This window comes from Triturus cristatus, chromosome 5_2, assembly GCF_964204655.1.
Source record: "Triturus cristatus chromosome 5_2, aTriCri1.1, whole genome shotgun sequence".
NCBI classification, from domain to species: domain Eukaryota; kingdom Metazoa; phylum Chordata; class Amphibia; order Caudata; family Salamandridae; genus Triturus; species Triturus cristatus.
In genome coordinates, this window is record NC_140588.1 from 772,944,105 (window position 1) to 772,958,660 (window position 14,556).

The following is a 14,556-nucleotide window of genomic DNA, read 5'->3' on the forward strand; positions in this document are numbered from 1 at the left end:
GGAATGATATATCAAATAGCAAACAGCATGAGGGGAGACAGTAATACTCATGTACTGAGCAAAGCACACATGTGTTATACAATCGGTAACAATACCTTCTACAGACAGCTGCACTGTCAAGCTAGACCCCAAAAAATTAAGGAACTATTGTTAGGTCAGTAGTTCAACTGGATTTAAAGTGGGCTTCCTCGGTAATGGAGATTAAAAAGAAAAAATATATATTTTAAGAGCTTACAAAAATACCTTGGCTTTGAATAAATAAGCTGCGTGCATCACTTTTTTTTTTTCAACAAACCAGGATTAAGGAACTACGAATTTCTAAATACAAATGCGGCTTTCTTCAAGTACAAGTAAATGCAGGGATGGATTGGTAATGCAGGCTCTCGTGCATGGGCCGAAGGGCCGGTGTCTCAGTGCACTCTGAGGGCCGGTTTTGTTTTCCCCTTTCCCGTTCCACAGAGAGCACTGACAGGGAGAGGAAAACAGCCTCGCCGTTCAGGGATGAACAGCAGTAGTATAGGTTGTATACTACTCGTCACCATGTATTTTTTGACAGGTGGCCACGCCCCTTTGACCACGCCCCTTTGGTCCGTGTGTCTATATTGGACGCGTTCCAAGTCTGATTTTAATCGGGTTTTTAATCGGTCCTTATAACGTATTGATAAGATTATAGCATTTTATTGTTTTATAGGTCGTTATTTTGTGAATCATGGCTTATAAAATGATACGGCGATGAAATAAAAAAAATAAATAAAAAAAAAAAGCGTATAAAACGATAAGTTAGGATTTGTGAATCAAGGCTTATAAAATGATACGGCGATGAAATCATAAAGCGTATAAAACGACCACGCATGCAGGAGGGTTGCTAAGAAGTGGGGGTAGTGTGAAATACGAGTCTACAAACATACCGCGGGGCGTGTCTAGTATGTTCACAGAGGATATAAGCCAGCATTCCGAGGACCGTGTGTTAAGAAACCCCCGCTTTTTGCCGACAAAGAAAAGCTCGAGCTTTAAGACAACTTTGAGAATGTCTTGCTCTAGCGTGGAAGCGGGACCCCTTGGAGAAACTATAACAGCGATGCTGAAGGAAGCGGCAAATGCTGCAGACGACGCTGCAGAACTCGACGATAGTGATAAGGAAAATTGCGCGCCAACAACGCCTGCGGGTACTACGTCGGAGATGTCGTCGGCGATGCTGAATAAAAAGCCCGAGACAGACGTCGAGGCATCGGCTATGCCGAATATAAAGCCCGAGACCGGAGCCTGCGAAGAGGCGGTTGGTGGCGTTGCTAAAATGGCGAGCAATACCTCCGATGCTACAGACGGCGGTGGAAGAGCGGAACCAAGTGAAGATGACGAGGGTATTGACCTGCAAGAGCCTGAACCCGAGGACTCCAGCGACTGTACAGAGATGGATTCCGGAGAAGAATCTGTAAACGAAACAGAAAAGTGCGAAGTTGGAAAACGAAAAGTAAGTACGAACCGCAATTTTTCGGCAAATCCTCTGGGGTGTTTAAGAGTGTGATGATGAGGCGTGTAGTTGTGAGGAAGGCTGAGGTCGAAAAACCCCTTTTTTCTTTTTATCAGCAAAAGAGAGGAGGAGGAGCCCCAGGCGACAAAACCGCTAGCACGACTATGGAAGTCACACAGCCATCGCTACGTTTTTCATGTCTCTGCTGCTCAAGACAGAAAAAACTTGCCGTAACGCATAAAAACTGCAGCTGTAAGCGCTTAGACGCAATTGTACAATTTTGTCGTGGTGAAAGTTGGAGCACGGATCGATATCGCGGACTTTTGACAGCGATAGCCGCGATCATAAAATTGTGCTTAAAGGCGGGGTGGTACGACGAATGCGAAGGTTGTAAAATTGACGACCCGAGTCAGTTGCATCACGACTGTCTCACGACGGGTGATGAATATGAAGACAGTTTGATACGGAAACTATGTTACAAGCTGGACCCCTATAAGATTATGGCGACGTTGGGGGCGGTCTATGGCTTGAAAGAAATGTCAGTACCCGAAGATTGTAGTAAGATGATTGCGAATGTTTTAAAGTATATTAAGAGAGTACAGTCCCCATCAGAGCATGTGAAAAGTATGTATGAAGCGGGTGATGAAGACATACGCTTGATAATGAAACAGCATTTGAGAAGGAAGAATTACCGTAGATATTTTAAGATCAAGTATCTTTACAGGAGTTTAAAACCGAGGAACATGACATTTCTTAATGTAGAGTAAATGAAAACATGATGATCTTCGCGATTGCTACTATTATGTATGTGTGTTTTTCCGTTGCAGGAAAGTGTGTTTCGACACATGGTTGAGATCGGCGTGCGACCGAGCGTTAGATGCCTGGAAGACGCTTTTTATTTTCTGATCAGAGCAAAGATGGCGTACCCCAAACCAGTGTTTCGCCCGACCGCGCTATGTCGTAACAAGCGATGTGAAATCATCGAAGAGCTTGAAAAAGAACTGGGTCAGAAACCTAGAGGCTTTTACGACGTTGAAAAGAGCAAAATCTTCTTGGGCGCTGACGACGTGCTCGAAGATTGCATCGACAATTATATCAGGCGGACATTTTGCACCCTAGGAACTACTCTGAATAAGAAACAGTTTTTCAATTTCATGAATACAATATCTGATTTGTTTTGTCGAGCCTTCTTGAAGGGGCGTGGGGAGGATGTAAGAAGACTGGTACCGTTCATAGCTAGCAAAATCCAAATATTGATTCTACGTCACGAGTTTTTGAGAGCATTGTGTTAAATATCTATGTTTTTATCGTTATTATCGTTTATAGCGCTGTACATTCCTATATTACCAGTTTAAATCATACACTGTTTAATTCGTGTGTTATTAAATAATCTACTATTGTAAAATAAACCGGCTTCTAGTTCTGATTATTTGATAAAGAAAAATAATAAAACAAAAGTGAATTAATAGAATAGGGGGGCGGGAGTAGGGGTTGCGGTATTTTAGTTCAAGAAGCGCTACGATGCAGAAGCTTTTCAAAAGAGTTTATTACAACCCCTCGAAAGTTGGTAGTTTTGGCGGTGTAGAAGCCTTGTACAAGGAGAGCAAAATCCACAACGACGGTGTTAAAAGAACACAGGTACGCGACTGGTTATCGGGCGAAGATGCCTACACGCTACATAAGGGGTCGAGAAAGCGCTTTCAAAGACGGCGTGTGATAGTCAGCGGCTTAAATCATCAATGGCAGGCGGACCTTCTAGACGTCCGTGAACATGCCGCGGTTAATGATGGTGTAAAATTTATATTAACGGTGATAGACGTACTGTCAAAGTATGCATTCGCCGTTGGCCTGAAGGAAAAATCGGGGAGCTCGGTCACAAAAGCCTTTGATTACATTTTCAGCAGCGGGAGAATTCCTAAAAAGTTACAAACAGATAGAGGAAAAGAGTTTGAAAACAAGACGCTAAAAGCTCTGCTGAACAAGTATGGTGTAAAACATTTTGTTACAAACAACGAAGTGAAGGCGGCGATTGTAGAAAGATTCAACAGAACTCTCAAGGCACGAATTTGGCGGTATTTTACAGCGTACAACACATTTCGTTATATAGATCGTTTACAAGATTTTATTGAAAGTTACAATCATAGCTATCATAGAACCATTAAGACGTCCCCTGTAGAAGTATCCCCGCAAAATGAGTTGAAAATTTGGAGAACTGTGTACGGGTCCGTGTTCACCAACAACCCTGTTTCAAAAAACACTCTCAAAAAAGGTGATCATGTTAGGGTATCTAGATGCAAGGGGGTATTTCAAAAGGGGTATGAGCAGACTTTTACAGATGAGATCTTTGTGATAGACAAGATTTCCAAGCATTCAGGCGTTACAGTTTTTAACTTAAAAGACTATGCTGGGGAGGAGGTCGAAGGGTGTTTTTACAAAGAAGAGCTGCAAAAAATAAAACAGGATCAAGATCGTGTGTACCGTATTGAGAACGTTTTGGCAAAGAAGGGGCACGGGGCACAAAGACAGTGCCTAGTTAAATGGCGGGGATGGCCTGATAAATTTAATAGTTGGGTCTCTGAGAGTGAATTAAAGGATATACAAAGTCTACAACAGCGGATATAGGCATTTAGGTACCGCGGAAGCGCCATGGAGGTCGGACCTTTTTATCTGACGCTCCCGAGTAACGCGTCTTTGGACACTTTCCCTAATAACAAAATTTCAAATTTTACGGTGAAACTAGCAAAACCTATTCATCTACAAGGAGATTGGGAGGTGGCCCTAACAGAAATTCAGTACCCGCACACGTGGGACACTTTTGAAACAGAGGATGTTAGATTTACGGTGGTACGCAAGAAGGAAAGCGCCCACGAACTTTCTTTCCCGCCGGGGCACTATGACAACATACGAGACATTGTAGAAGTAATGAATAAATCCATTGGTAACATATCGGAACTTGTTGACCTTAGATTAACGTATGAACCACGACTTCGAAAAGTGCAGTTGAGGAATGCTCAAGACTATGGTATTTTGGTGCGTGAAAAACTGGGGAGAGTGTTGGGGCTGACGCCTAACGTTCACCACTCTTCATCAGCGGGGAAAGCCTACACGGATGTACACGGCGGATTTTATATGATGTTTGTATACTGCGACGTGATAGAGCATCAGAGAGTGGGGGATAGCTACGTGCCTCTCCTCCGGTGCGTGGAAATCACAGGCAAGAATAATAGCATGATAAACATCATTTACACCAAAAGAGATTATGTACCGATCAGCAAAAAACATTTTCACACAATAACTTTGGAACTGAAGGACGATTTGAACACTAATATAAGATTTAAAGTGGGTAAAGTCATAGCGAAGCTTCATTTCAGGCCGCGACGTGGTGAAGTGTACTAGAATAATGATTTTACCTGAAAATTACGGCGACGCGTCGCTCTATAGGGATTACTATAGAGCACAAGCCGGCTCAGGCCTCCCGGGGTTCCACGGGGCACCTATTATGTACGGGGCGGGTGTTGGCGGTATATTCAGAAGCCTTTTCAGAAAAGCAGTACCGCTTTTAAGAAGAGGGTTCCAGTTGGTAAAACCGCACGTGAAAACCGCTGCAGCAAATATTGCCCGAGACGTCGCAGGGCACGTTTCGGGGGCGGTGATGAAAAAGTTTACCAAAACGGGTCAAGAAGGCTCAGGTTTAATCTATCTCGAAAGAGGAAGGAAGAGAAAAAGGGGTGTATCACTAAGGGGGCCGCCCGCGTTCCTTCAAAGCGTTGTGAAGCGCCGGCGACCGGCTCAAAAGAGTTCGCTTAAGACCCGGAGAAGACACGGAAAAAAACGAGTCTCTAAGGGCAACATATTTTAAATCGGACCATGGCCTCCGTCCCTTGCGGTTCCCAGGAATGCACAAAGTCAGAGTTGGACCTATTCCAAGTACCACCAACGCAAACCAGCATTGAAAGTTCTCTATATGTCGAAGTACCGCCACTTTCAGCCCTGTCAGACACAGCCCCCTTAGAGTTCTTCATAGCTCGGTCGGATGACTACCTGGACCTTTCAGCTACCCTGATTTATCTGTCGTGCAAAATTACTAACGCAGACGGATCCGATTTGGACGCCGCAGCCCGAGTGGCGTTTTCTCCATACCCCATAGCCTCACTTTTTAACCAACTGGATGTGAGCCTCGGCGACCGGCTCATCAGCCAGTCAAACAACACGTATCCATACAGGGCTTATCTCGAAACGGTACTTAATTATGGGGACCCCACTTTAAAACGCCAACTTTCTGCAGGTCTCTTCTACAGAGACACCGCTGGAGAGCACGAGGACACGACTTTAAACGGTGCTAACGCGGGATTTAAGAGCAGAGCTAGCTTTACAGCCCGAAGTCGTAAAGTGGAACTGATTGGGCAATTACACTGCGATTTATTTTTCCAAGACAAATTAATGCTTAACGGTCTAGATGTGAAGATTAAACTGATTCGAAATAAAGACACTTTTTGCTTAATGAGCGGCGACGCAGAAAATTACAAAGTGCATATCTTAGCGGCGTCACTATTTGTGAAACGTGTCAAAGTGAGCCCGGTGGTGCGTTTAGCTCACGCCGAGACTCTGTTAACCAGTAATGCCAAGTACCCCATCGAAAGAGTGGAGCTCAAAGTGTTCAGCATCCCAGCCGGTGCGCTACTATCGAATACTGAGAATATTTTTTTCGGATTTTTGCCAAGAACTGTAATAGTAGCGCTGGTCGATAACGCAGCATTTAGCGGTGAATATGGCAGAAACCCCTTTAATTTCAAGCATTATAATATATCTCACAGCAGCCTCTCCGTAGACGGCCAAGCTATACCGGCAAAACCATACACGCCGTCATTTGGAACTGGGGGTGTGGCTAGAGAATATTTGGGTGTGCTGCAAGTTGCTGGGAAGTACGCATCAGACCGACCCTTCTTTGTGGATCGTGTAGAGTATTCGAAAGGCTATTCTATGCCGGCTTTCGATCTATGCCCTGACAACGACGTGGGTGGCGGCCATTTTTCGATACAAAAATCAGGCAATGTACGTCTGGAGCTCCGTTTTAGCGCCGCTCTACCGTCTACTATAAACCTTCTGATTTACGCTGTCTTTCAGAATGTTATACAGATTAACCATAGGCGAGAGGTGCTAATCGACTATATGTGATGAATACGTGGCAACTGGAACGTTTTCTCGCCAAAGACGAGACGGCAAAACATTCATTTTTAGGTGTATTCGCAGCTGACACTCTACCAATGTATCTGGGTAATCGCCAGCGACCGCTTCATTTAATAGTCAATACAGACGGTAAAGATCAAAGGGGTCGACACTGGTTAGCAATATTTCTAACAGAAAAGGACTCTGAGTTTTTTGACTCCTATGGCGTGCCACCAAACAGTTATCTGTACCCCAATACCATATGGCAATTTTTAAAAAGAAACACTTCAGGCCTAATAACATTTCATGAAAACCAGATTCAGGATGATGTATCATTTACCTGCGGGGCACATTGTTTGTTTTATTTATTTCATAGATGCCGTGGTGTAGACTTTGAAAGCATTTTAAAAATGTATTCAGCTGATTTGAAGGCAAATGATGCTCTAGTAACAAGGTTTGTGTTGAGGCAATTACGCAGATTGAAAAGAGGCCGTGTAAATAACAGACCGATGCAAAATTGTATTTCATTCACTGATAATATACATGTTTACAGTGTTTATGATAACTAGCAGACATCCACAAGGTCTATTTTACGCTCTCATTGGACTTTTAAAATCATATTTGTACCGAACATTTTTACTCTGTGATATAAAATGTATCTAAATAAATTGCATGAAAAAAGCCCTTAACTTTACGTGTCGGTCTGACTTTTTTCAGCACCTAGATGCCACGTTAATGCACCGTGGTTTATATTCATCCTGAAATGCTTAGACAGGCTATTGTCCACATATGGTGCCTGGTGTGCTGTCGAGGTTTGCAAAAAATATGAATAAAAAAAGGGGGGCCTAACTTTACGTGTCGGTCTGACTTTTTTCAGCACCTAGCTGCCACGTTAATGCACCGCTGTTTATATTCATCCTGAAATGCTTAGACAGGCTATTGTCCGCATATGGTGCCTAGTGTGCTGTCGAGGTTTGCAAAAAATATGGATAAAATAAGGGGGGCCTAACTTTACGTGGCGGTCTGACTTTTTTCAGCACCTTGCTGCCACGTTAATGCACAGCTGTTTATATTCAACCTGAAATGCTTAGTGGATTATACCGTTTAATTCTCGACACACGAAGACATACGTGGTATTGTGAGTTGTGGCGGGAAACTGTCGGGTTTTGGGTATAAAAACGTGAGGTCTGCAAGAACATTCAGGCTGGAGCTCTCAGGAAAGCTACGACGCTCCAACCAACGGCGCTGGTGACACCTTCATTCTCCCACCACATCGGGCGCTTGAAAAGCTGAAGCCCCTGAAAGATTTCACCACCTGATGACTGAGCACCGTTTCCATTTATGAACATGTCTGAGGACCAAGAATTGTTGGTAAGAAGATTGTTTTATGTTTTTTATATAATCCTCTAGCTCTTTTTGAAGTTGCGCTTCTATTAGCGTCATCTCTCAAAGGTTAAATGCTTTTTTATCAGGGATGTAAGCTTTTTTTCCGGCTCAGACTGTCACACTAAGACGAATTAGACCGAAGTCCCGGGCAATGTTCTAACATGTGGTTCTAATTAAGTCTTTCGCTCCTCTGTCAAAAGGTTTTAAGCAATAGATAAAATTAGGTGAAACTCGGGGTGTTTTGAATTAACTGTAACTGCTAGTCAGGAACCGTGAAAGATGCATAAAAAAACAAAAAGTGTGTGTGTGTGTGTGTGTGTGTTTGCGTTTTTTTTTTTTTTTGTTTTGCCGGACCCCGTCTGAAATGCTCTAGCATGTGGTTCTAATTCAGTTTTTCACGTCGTCGTCAAAAGACTTTTAGTACTGTTACAGCAGCTGGCATTTTAAGCAATAGGAAATATGACATGACTCTCGGTGTGTTTAGATTTTGCACATGCTCTTACCTCAAAGACTATCTGCTCATTGATCCGTGTTTTTAAGTCAAGGACTAGTCCGCCTCCTTGCTTTACAGATCATGATTTAATAACGCCCGAGGTCTTAAATAATGTCACTATATAGCCTGGGGCCAGCGAGCCGGGGTTGAGCTGCGGCTTGAAAAGCAGCTAATTTGACAACTAAGGTCTGGGTCTATTTCTGCGGTCGTGTGTGTGTGTGTGTGTGTGTGTGTGTGTACTTTTGTTTGCATGAGCTTGTAAATACGTATAGCGGTGCTTTCAAGTAATTTAATTTAAACCGATATAGGAAATGTGTTACAGCTGTTTGCATTTTTGTCTTCGCAGGAAGTGGCCGAGGCGGCAGACGCACTTTTATTCGACACTGCGCTTGAAGGCCCTAATCCTATCGCAGCCAGTCAAATTTGCGGCTTCAGCGCGCATGCTGGTAAGAATTAATTCTCTTTTCTACTGGTAGTATGTTCTACCATAGACCATGCTGATGTGCGCGTGCTTGTGCGTGTGTGTGTGTGTGTGTGTGTGTGTGTGTGTGTGTGTGCTTGTGTGTGTGTGTGTGTGTGTGTGTGTGTGTGTGTGTGTGTGTGTGTGTGTGTGCTTGCGCTGCCACTCTCAGTCTAGTTGTAGCACTGATGACTATTGAGGACTCTTCCGACTGTTCATTGCTTGAATTAAAATTGTGTTTTTTGCTCTTACTTAGATAAAACTGATGATGCAATCTCCATCCAACACGTGCAGCAATCAAATACACAACAACCGGTTGTACAAAGGAGTTCAAGGTTGCCGCCTGACGATCTGAAAAGCAAAGGTCAGAAGCGTAAAGAAGCGAGGCGGCGAGGGCCACCACAAACATTGCAGGGTGGTTTTGGGGGGAGTACTGTTGGGGGGCCTGCATTGCATGAGTTTCCACCGGTGTCTGTAAATGGTGGCGGTTTGAGAAAGAGACACTCTGGCTGTAAAGAAAAGGGTGATCAAAAGCGCAATAGGAAAGCGAATGCTAATGATAACAATTCTGCTACTCTACAGACCTTCCAGGTTTCGAATTCAAACACGCCTACCCCTGGTTGCGTTCTCCCCAGCCGAAATTCAGAACAGATTCTAGGTGTCACAACGCACCCTTGCAGCGATACTCCGGTATTAGTGCACCCCCCACCTACTCCTACCCCCAAGTCTCACTCTCAACCATCAAAGAACTTGCATGCGCAACCAGCAAACGCCATTATTCCCCCCGATGAACAAGAAATAATTTCGCTGCTTGACGATGATGACTGTTGGGGGGAAAACGCGAATGTACCCGTTCAACAAAACAGATCAAAAGCAGGGCCAGCTGTACACAGCGAATGCTCCAAGAACCCACGCTCACAAGGGGGGTGTCACACAGATGTTACAATAGGAGGAGGACCCGCCATCACCAGTCCCCCAGTAAGGTTCGCACCAGGTGCTATTCACCATAATTTAAAGACTGAAATTGCCCACAGTGCTGCAGCAAACGGGGCGTCCGCAGCGGCGCTACAAGCTCCTAGACATAACCCCACACCACCCCTAAACATTACCGCAGTAACATCAGCATGCCACGATATTTTACCTTTAATAACAAACCTTAGGGGAAGCACTCTTAACACAGCATCTATCTGCGAAGCTATTATTTTTGCTTTAAGTAATCGTGATACAGTAGCTCAGATACAAGCCATTGAACGCATCAAAGCTGGCATCGTACGTATACAGCAAAATTTAGAGAAATCACTTTCAGCTGCTTTAGTAACTGCTCAAAATCAGCTCGAGACCTCTGTCTCCTCGCGCGCCATAGATGATGTCCTAAGTGTCAAAAAACCACTTAACGTTGAGATAAAGACACCACTTGACCCCCGCAGTGGGGCTGCTGCTGTTAAAGCTTCACTTCCCAGCGACGCGGCTGTACTTCAGGCAATTTACGCCATTTTTCCCCTAATAAATACCCTAGAAGGATTAGGCTTGAACTCTGCACCCGTCAGTTCATCCGTTTTTAATGTTCTACGTGTACAGGAAGCTTCCGGACATATCGGCGGCATAACAGATGTCAAACTAGCAGTAGAGGACGTGATCCAAAATACTCAGACTTCGCTCGCATCTATTTTAGCAGATGCCCAAGCCAACCTTGATTCCTTGAGTCTCGACTCGGGAAACTGATAATGACCCCCAAAGAGCATAGGTCGCCGAGAAGGTCTGAAACTACAGTCGCCAAACGTAAAGAGAAATGGTTAGCCGCTAAAGTAGTCAGAAATCGGTTAGCCAAAAACCTAAAAAGAGCCAAAAACCATTTGAGAAATATACGCCGTAATATTCAAAGCAACAATGGGTATTTACCACCGAGCCCCACGCAGTTAGAGCAAACACCTCAGAGAACAGCTGTCGCTTGCGATAATTCTAGCATCAGTAACAACCCTGCGCCGGTGTTTTTAGAAAGCGTGCGACAATATCAAAGAGTTATCAAAAAATTTAGAGCTATAGAATTTTATGAAGAATTTCGTTTTGTCAATCTTCATCTCATAGATTCTATTAGACTGGCCCTAGAAGCGGTTATTAACTCTATCCAACTGCTGCTGGACCAAATGGCCCCAGACATAGGCCCCAACGATTATGTACAAATTCGCCTGAGCGGCGGTGGTCTGGCTAACTCTTTTTACACTCGCAGGCTACCGCATCACGACCTAGATGCCTCAGATTTCTTAAACAAAATTGTTGACATGATGAATAGCAATGCAGAGATTCTGGGGTCACAAAGTTTAACACTTGTTGTGACTGTGATAAAAAGTAGGGGCGGCGGTGCCAGACGGGCTCTAAATTCTGTATTGTTTACTAAGATCATTCAAAAGAAACGTCGATGGTTGATTGATTTGAACAACACAGCTGGAAATTTGTGCCTGGCGGGGTGTTTGGCAGGGTTATTGGCTCACGGTCAATCTACGGATAGAACGTTGACAGAGCAGGCACAGTTAATGCACGATGCCCTAAACATCCCCCCAGATACGGATGTCTCTTTGCAAGACATAGAAGCATTTGAAAATTACTTGGGTGTGACGATTAAAGTATTATATCACGAAGGCGGCTGGCGTTATTTCACCAGCGGTACCGCCAACAAATCTAAAATTCTGTTTGTTCTTTTACATGAAAGCCATTTTTACGGTGTGAAAGATATAAAAAAATTCCTCGGCGCTAGGTATTACTGCGAATATTGCCATTCGGCCTATACCCACAAATACAATCACTCGTGCGCAGACTTCTGCAAAGCGTGCGTTACGAACGATTGCCATGACATTGCCAACGATCTCCAAAGGTGTCCGCGGTGTCGACTGTTTTGTCGTTCTTCGGAGTGTTTAGAGCGTCATCGTGCTTTAGCCGTGGCGGGGGAGGTGAGCTGTCTCAGCAAAAAGTTGTGTGATTCGTGCGGTCTCTACGGCCCCGAAAGTCATGAATGCGAAGGCCTTGAATGCGGTGTCTGTAAAGCCCGGGTGTTTTCATTTGATTCACATCTCTGCTTTATGAGCAGACTCAAACCGCCGACCAAAACAAATGATTATATATTCTACGATATGGAGTGCCGTCAGGAAAATATCATTCACGAGCCAAATTATATTTTTGCCAGACATATTAATGGTGAGCCTACTTGGGAGTTTTCAGGTCCTACATGCGTCAATGATTTTATCAACACATTCATTACACCCCGATTTCAAAACTATAGTTTTCTCGCACATTTCTCTAAAGGATATGACTGTTATTTTGTAGTGAAAGCTCTAGTGCTTGAAAAGGTGGCAATGTCACTGATCACTCAGGGAGGAAAGCTCATGTGCGTTACAACCAAAGTACTCAATATCAGGTTTATAGACTCTATAAACTTTTTGCCCATGAAACTCAGTAAACTTCCACAGGCAATGGGTTTCCAAGAGTCTAAAGGGTATTTCCCGCATTACTTTAACACTTTGCAGAACCAAAAATACGTTGGTGCTATGCCCTCAGCAGAATTTTACGGTGTAAACTATATGTCACCCTCTGAGAAAACAGAATTTGTGTCCTGGTATGAATCGAACAAAGATCGGGAGTTTGATTTCCAGAAGGAGCTGTCTCATTACTGCCAACAAGATGTGAACATTTTAAGAGAGGCGTGTATCCGCTTTAGAGAAGGCGTCATTGCCATGTCTAGCAAGCAAATCTTGGTGAACCCGGGTCAGGCCAATGAGTATGCCTATGTTGACTTCATCGACCCCTTTCAGTACATCACTTTAGCTTCAGTCTGCTTGGCGATGTTCAGATTTTGTTTTTTAAAACCTTACACATTAGCGTTGCTACCTCGTGATAATTATCACAGACAGCAAAAGAGATTCTCAACACCCGCTATTCAATGGTTGATGTATTTGGAATACAGTGAAAAAATCACCATCCGTCACGCTTTGAGGGGCGGGGAGCTTAAAATTGGGTCCTATTTTTTAGATGGTTATGCCAATATTGACGGGGTCCCTACTGCCTTTGAATTTAATGGTTGCTTTTTTCACGGCTGTCCAATTTGTTACGCCGGAAACGATTTTAACAAGATGACCGGTTGTACATATGGTCAGTTGCTTAACCGCACAACTATTAAACAGGAGTTTTTAAAAAGACGCGGCTTCAACGTCAGAAGTATTTGGGAACACGCGTGGCGTGAGCAGTTAACATGTAATCTAGATCTGCAGACTTTTATCAAGGATCGTGACTTACCCGAGCCCTTGAAACCGCGTGATTCTCTCTACGGAGGACGAACCAACGCCGTTACTCTTTATCGAAAGGCCTCTGGTGATGAAAAGATTTTTTACTATGATTTTACCAGCTTATACCCCTTTGTTAACAAGACAAAAGTCTACCCTGTGGGACATCCTAAGATCCTTTATAAAGATTTTGGAGCCCCTCAAATGTATTTCGGTCTAATCAGATGTAGAATTCGTCCGCCTAGAGGACTTTTTTTCCCGGTGCTTCCTTACAGATTCGAGGGAAAACTATTATTTACCCTGTGCCGCTCCTGCACAGAAGCCAGACAGACCTTCCGGTGTGATCACTCTGATGACGAACGTGCTCTGACCGGCACCTGGTGCACCGTAGAAGTGAATGTAGCTCTGAAAAAAGGCTATGTGATAGATCGCATTTATGAGATATGGCATTTTGAAAATGTTTCTAGTGATCTGTTTACCGACTACATCAACTTGCACCTTAGAGACAAGCAAGAAGCTTCGGGTTACCCCCAGTGGTGTAGTGATAATGCCGAGAAACAGAAGTACCGGAGGGAATATTTTCAGAAAGAGGGTATTCGATTGCGCTCTAATAAAATCCATGTGAACCCCACTAAAAGACAGATTGCTAAACTGTTTCTCAACTCTCTATGGGGAAAACTGGGGCAGAGAGAAGACCGCTCAGAAACTACTCTAGTGACAGAGCCGGATGAATTTGATCAGTACTTTTTTACTTCCTACTGCGAGGTGTCATCTTGCGAGTTCATAGATGATGATACCGCTTGTGTGTGTTGGCGGTATACCAAAGAACATTACCCGCCTTCATGCAACGCTAACATATTTATTGCCAGTTTCACCACCGCTTATGCTAGATTGGAGTTGTACAAGCTCCTGGAGTTGCTTCAAGACCGCTGTCTTTACCACGACACAGACTCTGTGATTTTTGTGAGCAAAAAGGGCGATGTTAACCCTCCGGTGGGTGACTATCTGGGGGAACTCACTAGCGAAACACCTCCCGATGAACACATCACAGAGTTTGTTTCAGCCGGCCCCAAAACCTACGGTTACCGCTTATCAGGCGGTAAAATCTGCTTGAAGGTGAAGGGGATCACCCTCAATGTTCAGAACCGCGAAAAAGTAAATTTTCAAAACTTAAAAGAGCTGGTCACTCAATATGCCAAGCACGCCGAAAGAGGTGAATGTGTTCCAGAAGATGAAAGCTTAGTAGTGCAGCACCCCTGCATTGTGAGAATTAAAAAACGTTGGGATATTGAGACACGCCCGCTTCGCA

At 44.1% G+C, this 14,556-nt stretch overlaps 2 protein-coding genes across 5 annotated transcripts in view; one reads left to right on the forward strand and one right to left on the reverse strand.

Moving 5' to 3' along the window:
• Positions 1-14,556, reverse strand: part of KLHL13 (kelch like family member 13) — a 448,657-nt gene that overhangs the window by 377,339 nt on the left and 56,762 nt on the right. The window lies entirely within an intron of this gene.
• LOC146829246 (uncharacterized) lies at positions 879-10,306 on the forward strand. Of its 4 annotated transcripts, none has more exons than XR_014962211.1 (4): positions 879-1,471; positions 1,588-8,702; positions 8,863-8,962; positions 9,233-10,306. XR_014962211.1 is itself a non-coding variant. In XM_085607876.1 (2 exons), the coding sequence occupies exons 1-2, from the start codon at positions 926-928 to the stop codon at positions 2,236-2,238; spliced, it is 1,197 nt and encodes a 398-aa protein (XP_085464002.1). In that variant the 5' UTR covers positions 879-925; the 3' UTR covers positions 2,239-2,880. The 4 variants fall into 4 exon arrangements, 2 of the variants coding, with proteins under 2 accessions (XP_085464002.1, XP_085464003.1); XR_014962210.1 differs by having other exon boundaries at positions 2,299-8,702; XM_085607876.1 differs by lacking the exons at positions 8,863-8,962; positions 9,233-10,306 and having other exon boundaries at positions 1,588-2,880.